This window comes from Myotis yumanensis, unplaced genomic scaffold (assembly GCF_028538775.1).
Source record: "Myotis yumanensis isolate MYYU_CA2020_CCGP unplaced genomic scaffold, mMyoYum1.0.hap1 SCAF_7, whole genome shotgun sequence".
NCBI classification, from domain to species: Eukaryota; Metazoa; Chordata; class Mammalia; order Chiroptera; family Vespertilionidae; genus Myotis; species Myotis yumanensis.
Genome location: NW_027223758.1, coordinates 31,961,915 through 31,985,501, shown reverse-complemented (window position 1 = coordinate 31,985,501; position 23,587 = coordinate 31,961,915). Strand labels below are relative to the sequence as shown.

Sequence of the window (23,587 nt, the reverse complement as noted above, 5' to 3'; positions counted from 1 at the left end):
TCTAAATTTTATATTAAACAGTTTGAAATATCAACTTAAAATGGGAAGGGAGTAGTCCTGCTTTACAGGGCACAAAAGAAATTGCACAGGTTCAGAATTCAGAAAATACAAACTGTGAGGCAAGCGGACAGGAGTAGGGGCCCAGCTACCATCCTCGGCGACGCTGACCCTGGTCATCCAGGGGGCTGGGCTCCACCCTCCAGTAGACAAAGCTGCTCCAGCATCGGTTCCGCCACTTTTCCCACCGGACAGGCCACACCCTCCTTTAGGCCGCAGAGCATTTCACGCGCCTCCCCAGTTCCTGGGGCTCAGCCCAAACCAAGCGCCCCAGGTGCAGCCCCCGAGTCTAACCCCCAGTTCTCGCCCCGCGTTTCGGCCGCGCCCTCTCGTTGTCCCCGGAGCCCCGGCCGCCCCGAGCCCCACCACGCCCCCTTTGCCGTCCCGCGCAGGCGCAGTTACTTCCGGACCCGGAAGCGGCTGGTGCTGGGGGAAGGTAACCGTGGCGTCTGAGACCTTTGGTCTTTCTCCTTTAAACCTCAGCATCTTAGCCCACAGCCCTGCACGTGTGAAGCCCGGGGGCCGAGGAGACCTTGAAACCCCGAACCCGCCTCCCATCAGCGGTAAGTCTCGCGTCCCGGTGAGACCTCTGACCCCGAGGGCTTCGCTGCGGGATTGAGACCCGCGTTCCCTTTGGCTGAAACTGTGGAGTCCTCTCTGCCTGCGGCCTGCCTTCCCGGGGCCCCTGCGCACCGCCCGCGCGTGGCTTTCCTGCTAAAACCGTTCACGGGCAGCCCTCCCCCCCAGGCCATTAAAGTGTTGGGAGATGGAGTCAAACCCTCTCTCCCCTCCGCAGCCTCGCAGTTCCCGGCCTGTAGAGCCGGATTCCTCCCTGGCCTGGGAGTATAGACACCCCCCTTTCCAGATGCTCCTCCCCCCGCCGCCCCACTTAACGAGTAGGAGCCCGGATGCCGAGGGAGTGTGCACGTTTCAGTAAAATGGGATGTAGGACAGAAGAACACGGGGCGTCCCACGAAGCGGTCACCTCCCCCCACGCAGGGATTGGCTTCGTGGAAGGCGTGACTGCGACGGGGTGGCCCTGAAAGGGGCGCAATGCGTGTGAGTGGGAATCAGAGAAAGAGATAATGAGAAGAAATAAAGTAGTGAGAGGGCAGAAAGGTCAGTGAGGGGGCCCATGAGGAGTCCGCAAAGTTGAGGACGTGGAAGGTCCTTGCAAATCGACTGTAGGTATGAAAGAGGAACTCGGGAAAGTGGAGAACAAATAGAGACCATGGAGGAAAGGGGGGAGCTCTAGAGACGTGAAGGGGAGCAAAAGGGTGAGGAGCCCTTGGTTAGCAGGGGTGGGGCCCCGAAGGGCGAGGTACCTGAGATGGAGAGAGGCAGGGGGAAAACTTGGATGAGGCCAGTGCAGGGGCTGGAAGGGAGGAAGAGATGACCGAGACCAGCAAGAATCAGCACTGTGTTGCCCTGACCGGTATCGCTCAGCGGATAGAGCATCGGCCTGCGGACTGAAGGGTCCCAGGTTCAGTTCCGGTCAAGGGCATGTACCTTGGTTGCGGGCACATTCCCAATAAGGGGCGTGCAGGAGGCAGCTGATCGATGTTTCTCTCTCATCTATGTTTCTCTCTATTCCTCTCCCTTCCTCTCTGTAAAATATCAATAAAATACATTAAAAAAAAAAAAAAAAGAATCAGCGTAGCCAGGCGGTGGTGCCAGGGAGTCTGGCAGGAGAGGTGGAACCAGAAGGGAAGCAGAAGGGGCACAGGGATGGGGGAGAAAGGTGAAATGTATGAAGGTGGGGAACAATCAGAGAGATTAAGGAGAAAGGGCTACTGAAGGTGAAGGTTCCAGTAATTTCACGGAACAGGTATAGGAAAGGAATAGAATAAAGGGGAGAGGGGAGACAGGAGCGAGGGGGAACACAGGAAAGGACAGTGGAGAGAAACAAAGGAAAGAGAGCCACCTAAAGGATTGAGAAACAGAAGTGGAGGAGGAAGGGAACCCAGTTCTGGGTGAGTGGAAAACTGATGGGATGTGGGTGATTAAGTTGTGATGTGTTGACTTGTGGCTTTATGACCTATTTAATTTAATATTTGTATTTCAGTTATACAGATGCAAACAAGAATTGCAAAGGTCCAGTTTATAAGGCTTGCTCATTTTATAAATGATAAAATGGTTATTTGCGTCAGCAGATAGCTTTCATTTGCAGCCCTTATTCAGCCAGAGGGGAGAGTCTTGTCTCAGTCAGTCCTGGGTCTCTTCCCATTTTCTGGGATGGGACTAGCGAAGTGAACTGGGACAAGAATGACCAAGTCTATCCCCACATGGTGCTTTTTCAAGGAGTATTAAAAGTGTTGGTCTTTTATTTCTTTGAAATGGGTTTACTCTTTCCTTTCTACTGCAGTTTCATTTATTTCACTGTTTTTTATAAAGTATTTTGAAATAGCCCTAACTGGTTTGGGTCAGTGGATAGAGAGTCAGCCTGTAGACTGAGGGATCTCAGATTCGATTCTGGTCAAGGGCATGTACCTCAGTTGCAGGCACATCACCAGTAGGGGGTGTGCAGGAAGCAGCTGATTGATGTCTCTCTGTCATAGATGTTTCTAACTCTCTATCCCTCTCCCTTCCTCTCTGTAAAAAATCAATCAAAAAATATTAAAAATAGTATATTGAAATAAATTTTTGTTGAATTTCCACTTTGTTGTAAATTTTCATTTACTTCTGAAATAAGCATTGTTGACATCTCATTATCAGCTCTTACCATTCTTTTCTAAATATAGGGCAGCTTAAATTAAAAAATAAAATTAACCCTGGAAGTCATTATATTTTCAAAAATTTGAATTGTTTTCCCTTCTAAATATATTGTATCTAGTTTAGATCATGTGCTTTGCATTCTTTCTCTCCTTTAAAATATGTGGGAACATCCATTGGTATACACAAATGATTAGGCTATTTCAGTGTACACTTAGTAAGGATGGCTATGTTCTTGAGAGAAACTAGTTTTAGTGAGTTAGTATAATATTCACAGTTTTAAAAATTCCATTTATATGATTTGTTAAATTAGTGAGCTGTGAGCTACAAGGATATTCCTCTAAATCCCTGTTCTCCATTCTCTGAAAATGTTGAAGGATGGACATGAAACTTTGTTCCAAGAGAGCTCATCTGTTCATGGTGAAGGAATTTGATCAAGCTATTTCCAAAGGTAACATGTTTTTCAAAGTTTTCAGTGCCAAAACCTAAGTGCACAATCATATATATTTTAAATAATTCGCTGTGAATACCTGGAAAAGATGCAGGAAATGCTTGTGTCTCTTTAGTAGACCTGGGGACAGACAGTCCTATTAAGGTAGACGGAGTATTATTAGTGCCTTTTGGACAGACCGATCAGGAAATTGAGGCAGTAGAATGAAAGGCTCAGATGCTGGAAGCAGAAAGCCATGAGTCAAGTCAAATCTTGGCTCTGTGACTCACAAGCTGTGTGAGTTTTGGTAAATTATGTACCTTGGGGTCAGCATCTGAGAAATGGGATAATAAAGGCTCCAACTTTGCAACTAAGTGTGTGAATTTATAGAAAGCCCAGCACAAGACCTGTGTCACTGAGGTGCTATGTGTGCAAGTGATCACTACAATGTGTTTCTTGTTAGAGCTCCCTGTGCTCATCAGGAACCCACTGGGACTTTCCTAACCTCACCCCCTTCAATCCACCTGCCTCCTGTCCCCACACCTGTTTCCAGGTTCTTTCTTCCATCACAGGCGTCCCATGATGCTGCTGCCCTGAGTAGGAAGTCCCAGCACCTTTGCCTGGTGTTTGAGGCCTTGGTTTTCCTGTGGCATTTTTCAAAGCTTCTCCCACACCCATCCCAGTCTGACCAAAGTTACTGGAACACCCTGAGCATTTTCATTCTTGGAGGGCTTTGCATAGGGTTTCCCTCCCCATGATCCATGAGACCACACTCTCCTGGCTTATAGACTGTTGGGCCCAAATATCTCCCTTATGGCCCTTCACACTCACAGATCTCACTGAGCTGACTATCTTTTCCTAATCTTCCTCTTTTCCCAGCATCCCCTCTGTCCACTCCAGTCACTGGACTAGACCCAGGGTCCTCTGTGCCAACAAGTCCCCCACCCCTATTCTCTATCCCTCTTTCTCCTGGTTTCAGACCCCTGAATTAACCCATTCTCTCCTTTCCATCTTCATGGTTTCAGGTGGTTCAGCTTCTGTCCTCTGTCCCTCAGCCTTCTTCTAGACTCCTCTTTGGTCTCCAGTGTCTATCATCCAGTCTGTCCTCCTCTCATGGCCCTAAAGGAGTCTTCCTGTATCCAGTGCTGACCTACACTCCCCTGCTTACAGCCCTCTCATTCCACCTGTCTCTTCAACAGTGTCCAGGTTCCTCAGTTTAATGAAGAACTCACCAAGAGAAGTTAGTGCCAACGAACCATCAGGCCAAATTGGGTGCCTGGGGGCCCTCTACGTCTTCCTTCACCAGTGCAGGCATCAAGCAGGTACTAGCAGCAGGAGCAGAGGGGCCTGAGGAATTGTAAGGACTGTGTTCCATCAGACGCTGGGTTTTTTGGGGGATTGTAGGGAGGAGGAGTCCGAGAGAAGAGAGGTAGGTGGTGATTGAGGAGAAGTGCTAGGACAGGGAAGGAAAGAAAGGCCTGCCTGGTGCTGGTTGTGTAACCTCGGGAGTACTCCTGGCGCACTGTGGCTTAGGCTCCACATTGGTAAAATGGGCACAATCATTACCACATAATGTTGTCACAAGAATTAATGACTCTGCAGAAAGAGCTTAGAACAGCCTGGCCCTTAGGAAGATTGCATTTTATTTTGTAATTGGAAAAATGTGTTTCTATTGTTTTCCATCAAATTGTTTATTCCTCTTCTTAATATCCTGTGAGAGTTATAGGGGTGACAAGAACCTTATATGTCTAATTCATTGCCAGAACCTATTAGTTAGAGCTCATTAGATAATATTCTAATGGTTTCAATACATGAAATATTTCAATGAATGCATAGATAATAACACATGCAGTGTATGAAGCTAAAATGGCCCATTGGAGCCCACAGATCAGGCTCCCTTTGCTCCTTCTACACTCCATCTCCTGCTCTCTCCCACTCCCTGCATCAGCTGCAGGCACAGGGGCCTCCTCCCTGTTCCTTAAACACATAGGAAGGTTTCTGCCTTAGGGCCTTTGCTGTGACTATTACATTGTTCCCAACCTTCACTGAGTTTTCCACGCTGTTTTAACTTGTCTTCATTGGGCTTCTCTAGACTCGAGATATTTTTCTGTTTATTTGTTTATATATTTATTGTCTGTCTCCTGATTAAGTTGTCTCCTGATTAAGGTCCCACATGTGCAAGGCCTTTGTCTTGTTCTGTTCTGTGTCTCCAATGCCAAGCACCAAAGAGATGGTAAATAAAACTTGAATGAGTAAATGCGTAGTAGTCATAAATGTAAGTACTAGTGATAAAGCTAAAGATGAATGACATAATGATTGGAAATGTAAGGAGAAATTGAGAAACGTATATCTAGAGTGAAAGTTAGAATTTTTTAAATTCCTCTCTCAGAACTTAGCAGATCTTTAGACAAATACAAGGACAAAAAGACTGAATAACACCATGATATAAGGTTGGGAGTGTATGTACACACCCACTTGACTCTGACCCTACAAAAAAAAATTCTTTTCCTTAGACCATGCTCAGTTACATAGGTGATTTTATACTTAACCTCAAGGAAAGCATCAAAGAAATGAAAAGGTTGAGTATTACAGGGCACAGTCTGCCCTCATATTGCATAAAATACTTTCATGTTGATACTGTAGTGCTGGCCCATCCAATATGGCAGCCAGTCTCCTCCTGTGGCTGGTGTGCTTGTGAACTGTAGCCAGTCTCAGTTGAGATGTGCTGTTAGTGGAAGATACATACTGATTCTTCAAAACACAGTAGGGGGAAATGGTTGTGAAATACCTTACATAAGTATCTTTAAATATTGACTATTTGTTGAAATAGAACTATTTATAGTAAGTGTGTATTCAGTTAAATAAAAGATTGGGTTAACTCAAATTTGTGATTTAATGATTAATTGTTTGAAAATTATAAAGTTATCAAAAATAAATCCAACCCGATTAGTATAGAGAACAGATTAATGGTTGCACTGGGTTGCACTGAGTTGTCAGGAGGGGTGTCAAGTTAAGGATCTGGTTTGTGGTCCCTGATTTAAACAAACCTACCTGTGTGATAAAATTTCATAGGTATATATATACACACACACTTACACACCCACCCACGTAAATTTACTGTGTAAGGGTTCAGTTGGGTCTCTCAAAAATAATATGTTGAAATCTTATCCACTGCCTTGGGATATTACCCCATTTAAAGAAAGGATCCTTAAAAAAAAATCAACTTAAATTAAAGACATTAACAGTGGGCCCTCCTCCAGTATTCCTGTTGTCCTTATTAACAGGGGAAATCTGGTCACAGAGATATGCATAGAGAGAAAAGGTACTAATTTTTTATTCCCAAAAACAATGTTAATGAGAAATAATGACTTGGGCCTATGGATTTGCTTCTCTGCAGTTAAAAGCATAAATTTCCACATGAAGATTTAGGGCTGCATTAAGGTTTTATTATAGTCAATCTGTTGTGTTTCAGGAATTTGTTTTCTGTTTCTTTCATAATAATTATGTTTGTTAAACTATAAAATTTAGAGTTTATTTTAATTTAATCATATTTTCTTCCTCAAATTTAAGAATATGACTACTAACCTTATAGATATTTAACTTATGTGTCATAGTAAGAACTTTTAATGTATAAACACGGTATAAATACAGGTTCAGAATTCTCACAATAGAGTCAAACCCATAGGAACAAAGATTAGAGGAAAGATTAGCATTGACACAGGCAGAGGAGAGTGGAAATGGGAGTTGCTATTCAGCGATACAAATTTTTATTTATCAAAGATGAATAAGTTTCAGAGATCCACTGTACAACGTTTTGCCCATTAACACTATTGTATTGTACACTTAAAATTTTATTAAGCCTGGCCAGTGTTGCTTAGTAGTTGAGTGTCGACCTATGAACCAGGAGATCGTGGTTCAATTCCGGGTCAGAGCACATGCCCAGGTTGCCAACTCGATCCCCAGTGTCAGCCTATGGTTGGGAGTCTCTCTTATCATTGATGTTTCTAACTCTTTCTTCCTGTCCCTTCCTCTCTGAAATCAATAAAAATATATATTAAAAAATTGAAACGGTAGATCTCATGTGAAGTGTTCTTACATTAACAAGAGCAATGATTAAAATGTGTTTGGGGTACAGTTAGAGAAAGTGAACATGAATGTGGTATAAGGAATCTCATGTCTTGAGAGGCTTCTAGAGTATGCTCCTTTACTTCATTTGCAAATACAGCTGTGATGGAAACACTTTTCTACCCCTTGTCCCTTAGGGATTGAGGCTCCATTCACCTATGGACAGGGGATGAGGGAGATTGTCCTGTTATATGACGTGTCCCATGGGAGGGGTGTGGGCAAAGAACTGGGGACTGAGTCGCATTTTGGAAGGATTTTTGAGGCCAGGATTCTTGCAGAACCCTGTTGCCACCAAGTTTTCTCTTCTCCCGTGTTGCATCTGCACAGTAGCTACAGGCCTGGCCAAACCCATTCCAGGACAACCCCATCTCTAGGGATGCACCCTGGGAGCCTGCCCTCTAGAAGTTCCTACCCCAACCCTTCACACTACGCACAGGGCTCAGGTGTGTTGGGTCTAGTACAGGGGTGGGCAAACTTTTTGACTCGAGGGCCACAAGGGGTTCTTAAACTGGACTGGAGGGCCGGAACAAAAGCATGGATGGAGTGTTTGTGTGAACTAATATAAATTCAAAGTAAACATCATTACATAAAAGGGTACGGTCTTTTTTTTTTTTTTTAGTTTTATTCATTTCAAACGGGCCGTAGTTTGCCCACGGCTGGTCTAGTATCTCTAGCCCACTGCTACCTAAAGCAGGTCACCTCCACCAGAGCACTAAGTAAAGATGCTATTTCATGGGCCTCACTGCAGCTCTAGAGAATCATAACTTTTTAGAGTGAAACCTTGATCCCCACGGTTCTGTATGCACGTTAAAGCTGTAGAAGAAATGCTTAGCTAGGTGGTCCCTTCCATTAGACCACCTGACAAGTTGTAAGAGATAACAGTGCCTGTGCCTTCCCCCTCAGAGTTGAGCAACTGCTCTGGGTAGAACATCGTTGTCAGTTTAGTGTGGTGCTCCAGGTGATTCAAAAGTGTGGCCAGTGTTGAGCAGAAGGGCTCCCTGCCCCAGTGCATTTGTGAGAGTTGACAATGGGCTTTGGTCCAGGGTCCTCTGTTGGGTTTGGGAGGAACAGAAGTGCAGCCTACTTTCTCATTGCTGGGTTGGAATTTCGGCATGTCTGTCGGAGGGGAGAGCAAGGGAAGACAGGAGAGAAAAACAGTTTGATCTTCATGTAACATCTCATTGTTTCTTAATCTCTCCTGTGTCAAGGGTAGGGGAGTGTGACATTTTTTCATCATTCAAGTCCTTCTGCCTGTGAGTGTGGTGGAAGCACAGCATATCCTCAAAATGCAGGTGTGATTGGTCAACATAAAGTCGCCTGAGAAAACAACCCAGAGCAGGAGGAGGAAGAGGACAATATGGCTGCTTCTCAGGTAAACGCTCTGTCTTGGGTCAGTTCTGTGTCTGCTTTTCCTTCTAAAGTTCATGTATTTAAATGGTGCAGACCTTTGTTTCTCTATTTCTGATGATCCTGCAACACGAAGTTGTTTTCACCTGCTTAGTTTTTTTCCTTGTGATTCTATATGTTCCCTCTTTAAAATGTGACTGTCGCTTTGGGTTTTTGGGTTTCCCAAGATAGAAATCAAGAGGAACCTCTAGAGATATATCTTGGGAAATTTTCTTAGGCTTATGCTCGATAATAAGAGAGACAACACAGAAGAAAGGAAGGTCCTCTGAGCTGACTCAGGGGCTGGTGCTGCTTGGCGGCCCTAACAAGCTTGGGACACATAGGAGGGTGGTTTGAAAAAGGCCTGCTGGTGGAGATTTCCATTTCAGGGTGCAGTTACTTCCTTTTCCAACGGGGTTGTCTGGTTGTTAGCGCCTGCACTGTGGGGGAAAGATGGCATTGTAGTCACTAGAGTCACCCCAGGAAGTTCATGTAGCAGTCAAGCCTTCATCAACTGCTCAAGTACATGAGCAGTTTCAACATCTGCAAGGAAGCAGGCTTTTAGGAGGGAGATAAAGTCAGCTACCTCTGCGTTTTTGTCCACAGCTTTCTGTCTGTTGTGTCCATCAAGGTCCCCTATAGGAATCTCACCATATATTAATGACCATTGTGTGGGAAGAAGGTACTTTCTTCTACTTTCAAGGTTCTCTCAGCTGGCCTAATCAGAAAGAGGAGATATGTATGGGAGCTGCACACACATGACAGAGTCAGAGACCCCACATGCAAGAGAGGTTCAGAGACTGAAAGGGAAATTTAGCATATGAGACATTCTGAGCCTGGGATGAGGTAATGCACCTTGGGACTTTAGAATATTGTTGCCAGGAAATCACATGTTCAGGAAATACTAGTTTCCTTACCATCTAGGTAGTTCAAATGTCATTTTTGGTTTAACATATATCACAGGTCAGGCTCATCATTTAAATTCTTCTAGGTAGTTCAGGGGGAGAGAAGTTTCTCTTGAACCCAAAGGGTCTTGATGCCTTCAGCTCAATGTAATGCATGTACCATTGAAGCACATCTTAGGGTGCCTTGTTCTGAACCCCTATCTTCAACTTTTCAAAACATTTTCTTTGCCACAGTTCAACATGGGAAGGCATTGATATCCGAGTTCCCTATTGAGATGGTGTTTGCAGAAGGGACATGCAGGTTTTAGATTTCGTATGGCTGCAGCATCTGCTCTGCAGAACAGGATTGAGACAAAGCACCTTTAACCAGGATGGCCTTAGTGGCCGGGATTAGATCAGAAAGTTCTGAAAAAGAAAACTCGTTAGCAGAGACTTGCTCTCTACATTGGCATGGATGCCTTATTCTTTAAATGCACTGTAAGATTTATACAGTATAGGAGGTATTTGTGGAATGAATTTTGTATAAAATTGGTGTTAGTGATGATGTGTCCTTCTGTCACTTGATGTCCCTTCCTTTGCACCTGATTTTCACTTGGTGCGGGTGTTCTCTGTGAAATATAGAGTTAATTTTTGTTCTTTTTAAATAAGGGTGTCAAAAGTTTTTTGAGAGTTGTGCATAAATGATCACATTTCCCTGGAAACTTTGATTGCTTTTCAGTTTCGCTTTATTTGTTGGTTGCTTTGTTGTTGTTGTTCACTGGAGATACTTGCTTTGCCCCAGACCTGTACATTTTTATTGTATTTCACCTACTTGTCACAGATACACTCATTTATCACTGCTTTGTATTTTCAAAAATGTTTACAAGCATCATAGTAATGGATGTTCAAGTGTGTTAAATTTATAAACTACAGATCAGCACCGAAGACAACTTTTATCAAATAAATAAAAGGCTAAGACTCCGCAGGTCGTCGCTCTATCCGCTGAGCCAAACCGGTTTTGGCAATGCTAATATTTTTTATCATGGTGTGTTTACCTCCCTTTTGTGTTTATAAAATACAAAGACAATCTTTCACAAAGATATTTGTGACATTGACATTAATGTTGATTTTATTGCAGGTAATTTTATTGACATGAACATTTTATTTTGTGTCACATACAATGTGTACATAGTTTCCATTTTTATGTCTGCCTCTTTGCAGAAAATGTTAACATTATTTGACCTCTTCTTTCTTCTTACCTTCTTGTTTCTATTCTTTACAGTTACAATAGCTGTGTACATTCATGAGGGTTGTGTCTGTGTACTGGTCTGTGATCTTTTTGACAAATTCTTTTTTTTTTTTTTTTTTAAATCTTTATTGTTCAGATTATTACATTTGTTCCTCTTTTTTCCCCCCATAAGTCCCCTCCTTCCAGCTCCCACCCCACCCTCCACCCTCACTCCCCACCCACTGAGTTCATCCATAGGTGCACGATTTTGGTCCAGTCACTTCCCGCATCTCCCACACCCCTTTTCCCCCAAGAATAGTCAGTCCATTCCCTTTCTATGTCCCTGATTCATTATAGTCACCAGTTCATTCTGTACATCAGGTTATTTATTCACTTGATTCTTAGATTCATTTGTTGATAGATGCATATTTGTTGTTCATAATTTGTATCTTTACCTTTTTCTTCTTCTTCCTCTTCTTAAAGGATACCTTTCAGCATTTCATATAATACTGGTTTGGCGGTGGTGAACTCCTTTAGCTTTTCCTTATCTGTGAAGCTCTTTATCTGACCTTCAATTCTGAATGATAGCTTTGCTGGATAAAGTAATCTTGGTTGTAGGTTCTTGGTATTCAGCACTTTGAATATTTCTTGCCATTCCCTTCTGGCCTGCAAAGTTTCTGTTGAGAAATCAGCTGACAGTCGTATGGGTATTCCCTTGTAGGTAATTGAGCCTCTTTCTCTTGCTGCTTTTAAGATTTTCTCTTTGTCTTTTGCTCTTGGCATTTTAATGATGATGTGTCTTGGTGTGGTCCTCTTTGGATTCCTTTTGTTTGGGGTTCTCTGCGCTTCTTGGACCTGTAAGTCCATTTCTTTCTCCAGGTGGGGGAAGTTTTCTGCCATTATTTCTTGAAATAGGTTTTCAATATCTTGCTGTCTCTCATCTTCTGGCACTCCAATGACTCTGATATTAGTCCGCTTAAAGCTGTCCCAGAGGCTCCTTACACTATCTTCACACTTTCGGATTCTTTTTTCATTTTGCTTTTCCAATTGGGTGTTTTTTGTCGAATCTTTGGTTTGATTCTTGTGCTCCTCTGGTCTGTTATTGGGTATAATATTCTTTATTTCAGTCCGTGTATGCTTACTTTCTAATTTCTTTATCGTAGCATCGAGGGTCTCATTAGTTTTCGTGAGGCTCTGCACAAATTTATGGCAAGCCCTCAAAATTGCGATTCTTAGCTCCATATCCTCCATTTCTGTCATGTTTTTTTGTCTCCACATCTTTTATGCTTTCTTGGTGCACCCCCTTGTGGTCTCTGTGCGCAGTCTTGTTCTAGCCAAGCCTTAATTGTTGTAGTTAATACTAGAGGGATTTGACCACCAGGCCGACTGGCGGTGGAAATCAGCTGTGGGAAAACTTCGGTCCTCAGGGGAGGCGCTAGTCCAGCCCTTGCCTGAGGCGATCGGCAAATGGCTGTGCGCAGGGTTTGGGCGGGGCGGGCTCAACAGGGCGGGGGGAGGGAGCAGCTATGGCCGCTCTCAGTCCGTCCCCAGGGGCTCTGCCTCTCTGTCCCAGCAATCGCTGCAAACCTCGGAGGGGCCGTAGCCAGACAGTCCCGCTTCTCCCGTTTGAGTCTGGGTCCCTAGAGACTCGCCCGGATCTGTAGCCCAGAGTCTGAGACTCGCTCCTGATTGAAAACGACAATCGCGCCCTCAGCCGCCAGCCCGCTTTGCGCGCGCACCCTCACCACCGCACCGCCGTACCTTTAAATTTTCCACACTGCGCCTCCGCTGAGCGTCGGAATGCTGTTGTTTTTGCTTCTAGTTGAAGAGACTCTCCTCAGCCAGCCTTCCCGTGATTCTGGTTGATGTCCGCTCCGACTTTTAGTTGTATTTTTGAAGTGGTTGTCCACGGCGGCAGTCTCCGGTGTTTACCTATGCCGCCATCTTCGATCCCCCTTTTTGACAAATTCGAGATAAAGTTTGGAATAACACCCAGGCTCTACCATTTTATGGATATTTTACAAAATATTTTCCTTAAAAAGGGTGAATATCCATGGCTCACTTGGTTGAGCGTTGACCCATGCACTGAGAAATCACTGGTTCAATTCCCTGTTAGGGCACATGCCCGGGTTCAGGGCTCAATCCTTGGTAGGGGGCATGCAGGAGTCTGCTCATTGATTTTTCTATCCCATCGACATTTCTGTTTCTTTGTCCTTCCCCCTTTCTCTCTCTCTAAAAATCAATAAAGACATTTTTTAAAAAAATGAACAATAATGTTATTGTTCTTTGAATACTTTTGAGATTTATTAATTAATATATAAATGTTAAAACAACTGTGGTTGATGGGCTTACTAATCTATGAGACCTGTAAAGCCCATAAAATTGTTCAGTCACTGCCGAACCGGTTTGCCTCAGTGGATAGAGCGTCGGCCTGTGGACTGAGGGGTCCTAGGTTCGATTCCGGTCAAGGGCATGTACCTTGGTTGCGGGCACATCCCCACTGGGGGGCGTGCAGGAGGCAGCTGATCGATGTTTCTCTCTCATCGATGTTTCTAACTCTCTATCCCTCTCCCTTCCTTGCTGTAAAAAATCAATAAAATATATTTTTAAAAAATTGTTCAGTCAAAATCTTGTATATGAATTTTTTCCTGTCTTTTCTTCTTCTGTGGTATCCAAAGGTATGGCACATATACCAGCACATTGGCATCCATAGTTATAAGTGAGCTGGTTAAACATATGGAAATTCAGGCCCCACCCAGAACTCATTAAAATTTTATTTATTAGTTTGTTTATTTGTTCATTTATTTTTTAGGAGGCTTAATTCACTTTATTTGTCTTGTATAATATTGTGTGGTGGCCACAGCTGGAGCCTGGGTCCTCTGCACAGAAACTCTGGTGGGGGTCTTTACAAGATGGTCAGTGAATTCCTGATAGGAAGACTTGGTGAACACAGTCTCTTTCCAGAGATCTGCAGTGAGATTGCTGTAGGTCTTAGAGATGGCATCAGAGTTGGCCTTGGCGAAGTTGCCCAGGGTGGCAGTGCAGCCCCTGGCCGAGGTATAGCAGTTGTCAATACCAGCCATCATCAGCATCTTCTTAGGCACAGGGGCCAAGACAATCCCCGTACTCCTGGAGGCAGGGATGAGGCGCACCAGTAAAGAGCCACAGCGGCCAGTCACCTTGCAAGGAACGGTGGTGTGGGTCTTGCCAATCTTGTTTCCCCTGTAGCCTCGCCGCATGGGCACAATAGAGAGCTTGGCCAGGATAATGGCTCCACGGATGGCAGTGGCTACTTCCTTTGAACACTTAACACACAGACCAGGAGAGGGGAGACCAAGATGGCGGCGTAGGTAAACACCGGAGACCACTGCCGCAAACAACCATTTCAAAAATACAACTAAAAGACTGAACGGACATCACCCAGAACCACAGGAAGGCTGGCTGAAGAGAGACTCTACAACTAGAAGGAAAGAGAACAGCAAATCGAGGCTCAGAGGCGGCGCAGTGTGGAAAATACAAAGGTACCGAGGTGCGCGCGCAAAGCGGGCTGGTGGCTGAGGGCGCGGTTGTCGTTTTCGGTCGGGAGTGAGTCTCAGACTCTGGGCTCCAGATCCGGGCGAGTCTCTAGGGACCCAGACTCAAACGGGAGAAGCGGGATTATCCGGCATCAGTTGGAACCTGAGGGCAGCTTTCTCTCCGAGGTTTGCAGCGGCTGCCGGGGTTCTGAGAAGCAGAGCCTCTGGGAACGGGACTGAGCGTGGCCATAACTGCTCCCTCCGCCCGCCCTGTTGATCCCGCCCCGCCCAAAGCCTGCGCACAGCCATTTGCCGATCGCCTCAGGCAAAGGCTGGATTAGCGCCTCCCCAGAAGGCAGACGTTTTCCACACAGCTGATTTCCACAGCCAGTCGACCTGGGGGTCAAATCCCTCTAGTGTTAACTACAACAATTAAGGCTTGGCTAGAACAAGACTGCGCACAGAGACCACAAGGGGGTGCACCAAGAAAGCATAAAAGATGCAGAGACAAAAAAACATGACAGAAATGGAGGATATGGAGCTAAGAATCGCAATTTTGAGGGCTTGCCATAAATTTGTGCAGAGCCTCACGAAAACTAATGAGACCCTCGATGCTACGATAAAGAAATTAGAAAGTAAGCATACACGGACTGAAATAAAGAATATTATACCCAATAGCAGACCAGAGGAGTACAATAATCAAACAAAAGATTCGACAAAAAACACCCAATTGGAAAAGCAAAATGAAAAAAGAATCCGAAAGTGTGAAGATAGTGTAAGGAGCCTCAGGGACAGTTTTAAGCGGTCTAATATCAGAGTCATTGGAGTCCCAGAAGATGAGAGACAGCAAGATATTGAAAACCTATTTCAAGAAATAATGGCAGAAAACTTCCCCCACCTGGTGAAAGAAATGGACTTACAGGTCCAAGAAGCGCAGAGAACCCCAAACAAAAGGAATCCAAAGAGGACCACACCAAGACACATCATCATTAAAATGCCAAGAGCAAAAGACAAAGAGAGAATCTTAAAAGCAGCAAGAGAAAGAGGCTCAATTACCTACAAGGGAATACCCATACGACTGTCAGCTGATTTCTCAACAGAAACTTTGCAGGCCAGAAGGGAATGGCAAGAAATATTCAAAGTGCTGAATACCAAGAACCTACAACCAAGATTACTTTATCCAGCAAAGCTATCATTCAGAATTGAAGGTCAGATAAAGAGCTTCACAGATAAGGAAAAGCTAAAGGAGTTCATCACCGCCAAACCAGTATTATATGAAATGCTGAAAGGTATCCTTTAAGAAGAGGAAGAAGAAGAAAAAGGTAAAGATACAAATTATGAACAACAAACATGCATCTATCAACAAATGAATCTAAGAATCAAGTGAATAAATAACCTGATGTACAGAATGAACTGGTGATTATAATAGAATCAGGGACATAGAAAGGGAATAGACTGACTATTCTTGGGGGAAAAAGGGGTGTGGGAGATGCGGGAAGTGACTGGACAAAAATCATGCACCTATGGATGAACACAGTGGGTGGGGAGTGAGGGTGGAGGGTGGGGTGGGAGCTGGAAGGAGGGGAGTTATGGGGGGAAAAAAGAGGAACAAATGTAATAATCTGAACAATAAAGATTTAATTAAAAAAAAAAAAAAAAAAAAAAAAAAAAAAAAAAAAAAACACACAGACCAAAATGTCCAATGGCGACAAATGCCTTGAACTGGGTCCTCTGGCCAGAACGTGTCTGCTTTTCCTCAGGCATAATCTTCAAGACCTCATCCTTGAGGGATGCCCCCAAGAAAAAGTCTATGATCTCAGATTCCTTGATGGGCAAGGAGAATAGATAGATTTCCTCTAGGGATTTGATCTTCATGTCCTTGACCAAGCGGCCAGCTTGGTGACAGGTATCCACTCCTTGCCCTCGGCCTTGCCTCCATGAGCTACGCGGTTTCAGCCCGTGCCCTGATCCCGGCGGCCACCCCCGGGCCCCGGGTGCCGCTGCCAAATCCTCCATGGAAACCCCAGAGACCTCGTATTCTGTCCTGGTGTCATCCGCCATTTGGTGTTTCCTTGGAAAAGAAGCTCATTAAAATTTTAAAAGTGCTACACTGTGCTCACTCAGAATGACTTCTCCAGCTAAGAAATATGTACAGTTGATCCTCTGTGATTCAAACATAGCACTCAAAAATGGATATGCTTGTGTTGATGCCTGTATTTTTAAAATTTATCTTTCAGAAAAGTAAAACTTCTCCTGTGGTTTGGTGGATCATATGCCATCTTCCTTTCTAAAAATACATTAGAGAATATTAATGTCAAAGTGATGCTGTTGGATAATTCAGGATACTGTACTAAGTCTAAACTGGTTCTATTAACTTTTCATTTTGGGTGACCTTATGACCTCTGCCCATGGTCAATTGATTAATGCTTTTCTTTTAATTTCCTTTTAATTTCTGGGGCAGTTGACCTTCAGTGATGTGGCCATAGAATTCTCTCAGGAGGAGTGGGCGTGCCTGGACCCAGCTCAGCAGAAACTATACATGGATGTGATGTTGCAGAACTACAGGAACCTGGTATTCCTGGGTGAGGACCACTTCCTTCCAGAATTTCTCCTCCACCCGCAGGGTTTTGTTTTCTTCATTAGTACAGTGTCTGCTTGTAGCTTCTGCTTTTTATTATAGAGTTTCAGATCCGTGTTATTAAGGAAAGCAATTGGGGTTTTGCTGGTGCAGAACAAAAAGGCTTCCTGATGTATTTGGAAGTGGAACTCAAGATTTGAAAACTTTAAATGTTGTCTCCAGTATAGTTAAAGGTTCTGTCAGAAAATAATATTTTGGAAAATAATTTTTTAGAATATTCTGGTATTCTACAATGTCCTATCTTCTTACTTGAGCACAGGGCTGGATTGGATTGGAGATTCTCCATTGAACCCATGTTACTTTTTCTTTTTCTTTTTTTATAAGTTTTTGGTTGTTGTTTTTAATATTTTTTTATTTGATTTCAGAGAGGAAGGGAGAGGGAGAGAGAGGTAGAAATATCAGTGATAAGAGAGAATCATTGATTGGCTGCCTCCTCCACATCCCTTACTGGGGATCGAGCCTGCATCCCAGGCATGTGCCCTTGACCAGAATCAAACCAGGGACCCTTCAGTCCACAGGATGAGACTCTTCACAATGAGCCAAACTGGCTGTGGCCCATGTTCCTTTTTCTAATAAACAGGTGTGTCTAAGCCAGACCTACTCACCTTTTTGGAGCACATGAAGGAGCCCTGGGAGTTGAAGAGAAAAAAGACAATACCCATCCAGCCAGGTAGGTGGGAATCAAGGAAACAGATGATCCAGGTGAGAGGCCGAAGATCAGATATTATATAATGGTTTGGAAACATCTGCTTCAATGGAACTGATTTTCCAGAGGGTCACGATTATTTCTATTTCTGGCTTCGAGGGACAGATCCTCTCCATCATCATCTAAGGATTCTCTTTCTGCTTCCATCACATTTCCAGTGAGAGCCAAAGTCCTGTAACAATGTAAGGGTGGCATGACCTGGCTACTATTGGATTTCTTGGTGAACCTGGGGAAGTCTGTGCACGTTGCTGATGAATTTTATGTTAAACTAGTTTTAAAGTTCTGTTTTCTGCGTCTGAGTAATTTGGGAGGGAAGTGGTTGAGATATTGGAGTTTGGTTCCCACATCCCAGGAACACTGTGGGTAGGTGTCCAAGTTGTCTTCTCCTTCCTTTTGCTTGATCAAGTCTTTTGCTGATGTTTCTATTGTATATTTCAATTCATGTACTAACTATATTCTTCAGTTCCCAATATCTGTTTGGTTCTTTCTTATACTTTCTGTCTGCTTGCATTTTTATTATTGTCATGCCTAATTTTTATGGCAATAGTTTTTTACGTTTTTTTCAATTGAGCCCTTTTAAAGTTTTTTTTTCTTATCTTTGTCAGGTAATTAACATATGTTTATTAACTTAGGGCCAACTTATGGAGATTTATTTTGTCCCTCTGGTTGGATTGTTTTTCTGTTTCTTCATAAGCCTTGTGATCTTTTGTTGCTATCCCATTCTTTATAAACTTGCTTTGTACAGGAGAACAAAAATAACTATCAGCTGTGGTAGGTTTTTAAAGGCCTGTCACACCTATTCTGGAAAGTGTAATTGGTGTGTGTGTGTGTGTGTTTAACTCATTTAAAAATTTTTTTCAATTGTAGTTGCCAATGTAATATTATATTAGTTTCAGGTGTACATCCCAATAATTAGAAATTACGTAGTTTCCATGCTGGGGCCACATAGCCAGAGTTATGGGGGGTACACTGGGGCCAGGTCCTACTTGTTTGAGACATTGTTGTAAAGACTGAAGCATAAGCCAATTTAGGCTGTTTGTATGGAATAGCCACTGGAAACAGCTTTGGTGGTCCCTCATGTTGATGGGGTGAAGTGTCAGGAAATCTTCAGAGTGTGGTGAAAAGTGTGAGCCAAATTGATGGAGACTCAGCTGTGGCTCCTGTTTGCCAGCTATGTGGGTGAAAGGCTCAGAAAAGGAACAATGGCTTCTACCAAGACTTATGCCTGGAAGAAAGCTCCTTCTACAGCTCTCATCCTTCAGGTCCAACCTGTATGTCCCTGGTACCATTCAAGCTGCTGCCACAGCACTGGAGCTCACAGGGCACGAATCTGAATAAGTCAGAGCATGAGCCCTTTAAGAGGAATTGCCTAGGATTCCGTCAGCTCTCCGTCTCACTCAACCACAATCCTTGCTAGTTTTTACAGCCAGAGTAGTGGGAACATCTCTTCTTGGCATTGGAACCTGGGGCTGGAGGGCCTTCTGTGGGGCTGAGACCCTTCACTCCTCAGATGCGACCTCTGAAGCCGATATGTCACTGGTGATTTTTATCCACCATGTGGGCCCAGTCCATTCTGTGACGTTGCACCTCCTACCAGTCTGGATCAGCCTTCTTTATGTCCTTAGTTTTACAACTTCATTCAGTTAGGTTTCAGTCAGTTCTGAAAGATGGTTTCCCTGTAGTTTAGTTGTATTTTTTATGTGGTTGTGGGAGGTTGCCAGTGCCACAATTACCTACACCTCCATCTTGACCAGAAGCTTGCGTGTGTGAGTTTTGTGTAACTTCCCTGTTTAAAACATATTTTGTTTTTATTTAGAGCCCATGATATTTTCCCATTCCTGTGTCAGAAAGAGTGAGCAGGTATTATGGGCAAATGTAGGTAACTTGTTTCCCTCTTTGATGTGACTTTTTTATTTTGCACTTTCTGGTGGGTATTGTGGTCTTTGAACTGGCTTCTGAAGTACTTTAGAAGGTAATTGGGTCAGTAATTGTTGGTAAGTTAACATTTCCATGGAGGAGGAAAGTTTTTGTGCTTCCTGTTCTTCTGTCTCACTGAAATCTTCTTACAGGTATTAATTCTGTACATTAAAATTTAAAGAATATTTACCTGCGTGTATTTTATAATTACTTTGTTATATTTCAGCTATATCTTCTCAAGTCACCCAGGGTTTGTTGCCAAAGTCAGGTGTAGAAGTGTCATTCCAGAAAATGTTACAGGTAAGATATCAGTGATGTGGCATTGAGAATTTACACTGAATGAAAGTTTTGTAATGTGCAGGGGACTATTAAGAGAAAAAAATATTGTTAGACATAATGGATATGGCCAGGGTGGGGTAGTTACCCTCTACTTGACATTAGTTACATTGGCAGAACAATGTGTTTCTGAACAAAAATAAAAAATAAAGAGAAAAAAAAAAAGAATAAAGATTTACAATACAAAAAAAAAAAGAAAGAAAAAATTTTAAAAGTATGTATTCTCTGCTCTGGCTGCTGTGGCTCAGTTGGTTGAAGTGTCACCCTGAAATGTTGTGGGTTCAATGCTGGTTGGGACACATGTAGATTTAGGGTTCAATCTCTGGTCTGGGTGTAGGCAGGAGGTAATTGATCCATATTTCCCTCTCACATCAATTTCTCTTTATCTCTCTCTATCCCACCCCCTTTTCTTTCTCTCTAAAAATCAATAAACATGTCCTCATGTGAAAATTAATATAAATAAATGAATACATATTCTCTGAAGTAAAATTTCTAATATCAGAAAAGTCACCTAGTCCATTGTGCAAATAATTTTTGAATGATTTAATGTAGCATATGATTAAACAGTCAAATATTTCTAAAACTGAGATATTTTAAAAATGAAGATACAAGTTATACATGAATTTGTAAACCCCTTAACCAATTTTGTATTATTATTTCATGGGAAAATATTTCTTTTTCCAGAGTCTATAATTTTCATAACTGTGGGAGGATAGATAGATAGATAGATACAACCATCATGGTATCAGAATAGGTAATTGAGAACAGTTGTACATGTGCAGTGATATTAGAGTTCTCACTAAAAGTTTTTCTCTCTTAAATTATTATCAGAGTACATATAATGAAGAGAGAAGTCACCAATGCAATGAATCTCAGAAAAACTTTAACCAAGGGTCAAATTCTAATAATCATCAAAGAGCTCAGCTTCCACAGAACAAGTATAAATGGCCTAAAGTCTTTGAAAAAAACTCAAATATTTTTATACCTCAGAGTATTCATACTGTAGAGAAGACAGAAAGTTTTAGTGAATGTGCCAAGTCTTCCAACCAATCATCAAATCTTACTGAACATAAAAATAGTCATATTGAGGAAGAGTCTTTCTGGTGTAATCACTACCTGAAAGTGTTTAGTCAGTCCTCTAAGTTAAATAGACATAAGGAAATCCATACTGCAGAGAAACCTTACAAATGCAAAGAATGTGATAAAGCCTTTAAGTGGCAGGCAAATGTTATTTTACATCAGAGAATTCATACTGGAGAGAAGCCTTATAAATGTGGAGAATGTGGCAAAGCTTTTATCCAGAGCTCACATCTTACTCGGCATCAGATCATTCATTCTGGAGAGAAGCCTTATAAATGCAGAGAATGTGGCAAAACTTTTATCCAGAGCTCACATCTTACTCGGCATCAGATCATTCATTCTGGAGAGAAGCCTTATAAATGTACTGAATGTGGCAAAGCTTTTAGCCACTGTTCAAACCTTAGCCATCATCAGAGAATTCATACTGGACTAAAGCCTTATAAATGTAGAGAATGTGGTAAAACCTTTATCCGGAGCTCAAATCTTACTCAACATCAGAGGATTCATTCTGGAGAGAAGCCTTATACATGTAGAGAATGTGGCAAAGCCTTTACCCAGGGCTCACAACTTACTAAACATCAGAAAATTCATTCTGGAGAGAAGCCATATAAATGTGGAGAATGTGGCAAAGCCTTTACCCGGGGCTCTCATCTTATTCAACATCAGAATATTCATTCTGGATTGAAACCATATAAATGTACAGAATGTGGCAAAGTCTTTAGCTGGTATTCAGCGTTTTCCAAACATCAGAGAATTCACACAGGACAGAAACCCTTATAAATGTGGAGATAATCACAGTGCCTTCACATCATGTTCAAACCTTTATAGCATCAGAGGACTCAGCTATAGAGAAGCCTTACAAACACAGAATGTGGCAAAGACTTTACCCATTGCTCAAATCTTACCAAATATATGAGAATGCATACCTGAGAGAAGCTTTACAAATGTGAAGAGTATGACAAAGCCTTTAACCTTGCTATAGCTGTACTCAATATTGGGAAATTCATAGAGAATAAAAGCAACCTATATAATAAAAGCCTAAGCAACCTTTACAGCAGAACATCCAGAATGACTGGCTGCTATGATGCTCACTGGCCACCACGGGGCAGATGCTCAACATAGGAGCTGCCCTCTAGTGGTCAGTGCACTCCCACAGGGGGAGTGCTCCTCAGCCAGAAGCCAGGCTCATGGCTTGCAAGCGCAGTGGCGGTGGTGGGAGCCTCTCCTGCCTTTGCAGCAGCATTGAGGAGCAGCGAGCCAAGTGGTAAGGAGCAGCGAGCAGGCAGGTGGTAAGCAGTGAGGGGTCCTGGACTGCGAGATGGATATCTGACTGCTGGGTTAGGCCTGTTCCCCGCGTGGAGCAGGCCTAAGCCAGCAGGCGGACATTCCCCAAGGGGTCCCGGAATGTTAGAGGGCACCGGCTGGGCTTAAGGACCCCCCCACTCCAGTGCACAAGTTTTGTGCACCAGGCCTCTAGTATAAATATAAAGAATATGGAAAAAATTCCAACCATTGCCCAAACCTCACTAAATATCATACCAGAGAGAAGCCTTACAATGCAGAGAATTTGATAACACCTTTACCCAGTGTTGAAACCTTAATCAGTATCACATAATTTATGCTTTACTGAAAGAATACAAATATAAACAATGTGGCAAAACCTTTTACCATTGCTCAAGCCTCAATGTACTTTAGAGCCTTGGTTGCCAACCTTTCAAACCTCATGGACCACCAGTGGTCCGTGGACTACCAGTTGGCGACCGCTGCTTTAGAGAATTTATAGTGGAGAGAAGCCATGCAAATATAAAAAGTTCAGCAAAGATTGTTTTCAGCATTTATAGGTACATCATAACTGCCACATGAGTATTCTTACTGGAGAAAAACTTAAAATGTTAAAGAATGTGCAAACCCTATACCTGAACCTACAATCTTTCTGCATATCAGAGAATCCATACTCATGAGAAATTCTACCTTTGAAATAAATGATAAAAAATATTTCCTCACAATACATACTTCAGAAAACCCCACAGCATTTGTGCTTGAAAGTGACTTTAATAAATCTAAATGTATAATATCAGAGAATTCACAGTAGAAAGTAGTAAGTCAGTAACACTTTTCAAATATGACTTTAAATCAGAATACTTATTTTAGAGAATCTAGTAAGGAAAGTTACATGGTTTTTTAGTATAAATCAAAATACCAAGGGTGTGAATATTAGGACAAATGTAATTGTATCCACTGAATCCTTTTTTGTTACAAAAGTTATAAAAGTTTGTGGCTTTTTTAAACAAAAGTATTCATGTGATTTATATCTCAATTCATTTCATGATCTTTGAATGCTTGTAATGTGTATTTCAACCCTAGGCAATACATTGTGCTTGTAATACTTTGTTTAGACTATGTGTGGACTTAATATGTTCATTAATAAAGATGAAGTAATTGAAATATGTTAACAGTGATGTGTAATGAGTGAGGTGTTGACATGCCATCACTCTTAATGTTTCCCACCTTATTCACCATTGTGGGTAACAACTTGTAATGCAGTGGAGTGACATTTACTCACAGGCCTTAAA

General features: G+C 42.7%; 1 protein-coding gene across 3 annotated transcripts; it reads left to right on the top strand.

Annotated features, from left to right (window-relative positions):
* Positions 1-476: 476 nt before the first annotated feature.
* LOC139013768 (zinc finger protein 98-like) lies at positions 477-23,570 on the top strand. Of its 3 annotated transcripts, XM_070420067.1 has the most exons (7): positions 477-620; positions 3,147-3,220; positions 8,533-8,696; positions 16,799-16,919; positions 17,556-17,645; positions 19,825-19,898; positions 20,766-23,570. In XM_070420067.1, the coding sequence occupies exons 3-7, from the start codon at positions 8,682-8,684 to the stop codon at positions 21,792-21,794; spliced, it is 1,329 nt and encodes a 442-aa protein (XP_070276168.1). In that variant the 5' UTR covers positions 477-620; positions 3,147-3,220; positions 8,533-8,681; the 3' UTR covers positions 21,795-23,570. The 3 variants fall into 3 exon arrangements, with proteins under 3 accessions (XP_070276168.1, XP_070276169.1, XP_070276167.1); XM_070420068.1 differs by lacking the exon at positions 3,147-3,220 and having other exon boundaries at positions 8,538-8,696; XM_070420066.1 differs by lacking the exon at positions 3,147-3,220.
* Positions 23,571-23,587: the final 17 nt, after the last annotated feature.